This window comes from Rhagoletis pomonella, unplaced genomic scaffold (genome assembly GCF_013731165.1).
Source record: "Rhagoletis pomonella isolate Grant_MI unplaced genomic scaffold, Rhpom_1.0 Rhpom_scaffold_00007, whole genome shotgun sequence".
Taxonomy (NCBI): domain Eukaryota; kingdom Metazoa; phylum Arthropoda; class Insecta; order Diptera; family Tephritidae; genus Rhagoletis; species Rhagoletis pomonella.
The window spans coordinates 51,577,495-51,580,957 of record NW_023458561.1 but is presented as its reverse complement, the minus strand read 5'-3'; the positions used below and the strand labels follow the sequence as shown (position 1 = coordinate 51,580,957).

The following is a 3,463-nucleotide window of genomic DNA, read 5'->3' as shown; positions in this document are numbered from 1 at the left end:
TAGCTCCCATACAACTGATTGTTCAGATATGAGATTTTTCGTTATAATTCATCCATTTATGTAGCTAGGACCATGAAATTTCGCGCTGTTTTCTCTCAATATCAACAGAAGACTTACAGTGAAAATAACAAAGATCGGGCCACTATAACCTGCAGACCCCATACAACTGATTGTTCAGATATGAGGTCTTTTATCATAACTCCTCCATTTATGCAGCTAGGAACATGAAATTTCGCACCATTTTCACTCATTATTAACAGAATACTTACAGTGAAAATAACAAGGAGCGGATGATTACAACGTATATCTTCCATACATCTGATTGTTCAGATATGGGATTTTACTGTAAAACTTCTTCATTTGAACAGCTAAAACCGATAAATTTCGTAAGATATTTTATAAATAATAATACAAAGTCTACTGAGAAAATCATCAAAATCTATGCTGTATAAGCTTTATCTCCTATAGCACTGATTGTTCAGATACCGGTTTTTGCCATATATCTCCTTTATGTAGGAAACTAAACCCAATAAATTGTGTTACCGGTTTACATACCGATCACATAGCAGTGAAAATCACTTAGATTGGTGCCATATAAAGTATATCTTCCATACCTCTGATTGTTTAGATGCGATTTTTTATATAAGTATGTAACTCCTCTATCGATGTATACAGATGTATTCAAAAGCAGTAATCTGTCAAAGTAAAATTTGCAGATGTTCATGAAAGGTATGAAGCCTTCGGCATAGCCGAAGACAGCGCTGCTCTTACTTGTTTTAACTATTTTGATAGCGATATTTTGTATAGATTTTGTTATCGATGTTGGCCGACATTGTTATAGATATTTATCGCCTTTATTATCGATTTTGTTATCGATATTTACCGATTTTGTGTTATCGATTTGTTTATCGAAATTTATCGATATTTATCCATTTTGTTATCGATATTGGTCGATTTTTTTATCGATTTTTTATCGATATTTATCGATTTTGCTACCAGTGGTATTATGGATGCTGCTATTGAAATTTTTATCGAATTCGTCATCGATTTTTTATCGATATTTATATCGGTGTGGTTATCGATATTTTGTTGGACGTTATTAGTTCCCCCATCAGCTAGTGCCTACTTCAGAAAGTTCCTAATTCCTGAAAGCTGAAATTGTTTGACCGCCTCATGCCCCAAGTAGCTACTGCAATATGAGTTCGCAACAACTACATTAAGTCATACCGCTTACATTCCAAGCACGGACGGACTACTGTCAGAAAGCAAAGCTGGCGATTGGATAGCTGAAGAACCGCCCTTGATCGTCCTGCTAACTAGAAGGAGTTTGCAACTTTGCTTGTTGGGGTTTTCGCCCAGTGTCGCAGGAAGTCCGTGCTGTTTGAATTGTGTTGCCGCGCAATAATTTGAATGAACATTCAAAGAACTCAACTGAGCTAATAGGCGTTTCAGTTGGCCAATCTTTGCTACTATTCAAATTTTAATGCCATTAATGATTGGAATTTCCAAAACAAATTGCGGTTAACACCAGTAAATGTTGTCACATTGCGCTTTCCAACCTATTCCTTAACCTATTATATTTCAAATGTAACTCATTGAGGCGACTAAAGAATTCCGTGATATCGATAATTATTAATTTTACTAATTTAAGTACAAGTCAGTCAGTCTCATCGGGATGAAAAAGAAGCTGATTGCTCGCAAATGTTTACGAAACGTGAAGAAGCTTTTTCCTCCTAAGGAATAATTAAGCGTTATCCTCACAGTCTTCCACGTCTTCATAATTAGTCAATTAATTAAAATTTTGGCTATTGGAAAATTTTTTTATAATTTTTCTAATCTGGTTCTCATGGGCTCATACATGCATATATGGATATGTTACAGAGACAGAGAATTGATTGAAAGTTTATCATTGTTTTTGTTTATCCGACTCATTTCCAATTTTCCTGAAGCAAAGTCAAAGTTATTTTTTAAGCAAAACTTCAAAGTTTTACAAACCAAGTCAAACATGCATGAAGTCAGAAAATTAACATTTCAGAATTAGATATTTTTCTCACTTAAGCTCCTCCATTTTTTACCTTTGGGTAGAACTCCCATAAAAATGTAGACCTTTTTTTATAACATGACATTACTCCTATGCCATCCTTATTAATAAGAAAATGATTTTTTTTTCTCAAATGAAATTTACTTTTTGCTTATCTATCCAACTTATCCAAATGTACGCCAATACCTTATCAGTTTACCTGCCAATTTATATGATTCCATTTCCTACTAAGATTCTTTAGTCGATTAGAAGGAAGCCGTAAAAACCCTTTCGAAATTTATTGCCTCTTCCACCAAGGCTTCCATTTCGCAAGAAATAAGGCAGCAAAATGCGCATCCTTTCAAGGCAGACAAAATGAATACACGCGACATATATGTAACTGCTGATGTATGTATGTATGTAACAAATTTATTTATATCTTTCCACTTTTCCTCTTTTTATCTACTTTCAGCACGTATCCATTACAGTGACGATTTCCCAAGTGGCAGTGTGGGTGGTGGCGGCCCATACGCCCAGCATTACACTAAAAACGGCGGCCAGGCATCACAGGGTGCCACACCACATGGCTCGCCACAGCTCACACAACGACTTGGCCGACATTTAAGTAAATCCGCATCGGAATTGAATGGACACGACTGCCACGACGAACGCGACTCGCCACGCACATCACCGAAACGTGCCAAAAGCGCCGCCACAGCGCACAGTGGCGGTGGCGGTTCAGGTTCGGGAGCCAGCGGTGTCTTCCATAAGACGCACGGCTTTTTCAATACGCTGAAGCATCGTTGGAGTCGCGCGAAAAGTAAGGATCGCGCTGGTCGTAAATCACCAAGTGATTTTCTTGAAGAGAGCACCGATTATGCTGCCGATTATAGTTCCGAGAGTAGCTCGGTTACACAAAGTCCACGTCATCGTGCCACAACGATAGGCGGTTCACCGCTGACGAAAGAATTTAGCGCATCGGCGAGAATGGCGCAAATGATACATCGCTTTGGTGGATCTATGGAGGGGCGAATCGAGGAACAGCCGGAGAATGGAAGCGGTAATGGTAGTACTGGTGGTGGTGGTGGTGTGGGAGTTGGATCAGCGAGTATGGAAGAATATGTGACGCCAAAGCACATTGAATCGCTGCAGGTTAGTTGGAAGAAATTAACAACTAAATATGGCTAGGAGTTTTCGAATATTTCATTTTCCCAGCGTGTTTAAATTAATTTTTTTTAGTTTGTAACTGAAGGCTAATTTTCATTTACAAGGGAAATGGAGCGCGTGCGAAACTTAATTATTTTACTTTCCCGGGGCTTTAACTTGCTCTTCTAGTAAAACCCTAGAAATAGTTTAGAAGTTCCTACCAGAAATATGATAAACTGATATGCTTTCAACCGTAACCGCCTAAGGGTCAAAACATATTGGAGCGGCGACCAAAGC

The 3,463-nt window shown here is 38.2% G+C and overlaps 1 protein-coding gene across 1 annotated transcript in view; it reads left to right on the top strand.

The window, feature by feature from the left end:
* The window catches only part of LOC118743892 (multiple C2 and transmembrane domain-containing protein), a 110,783-nt gene that overhangs the window by 55,424 nt on the left and 51,896 nt on the right, over positions 1-3,463 (top strand). Inside the window, exon 3 of the mRNA XM_036476655.1 lies at positions 2,493-3,172. Within this exon, the coding sequence (XP_036332548.1) occupies positions 2,493-3,172 (680 nt within the window). The remainder of the gene's footprint in view (positions 1-2,492; positions 3,173-3,463) is intronic.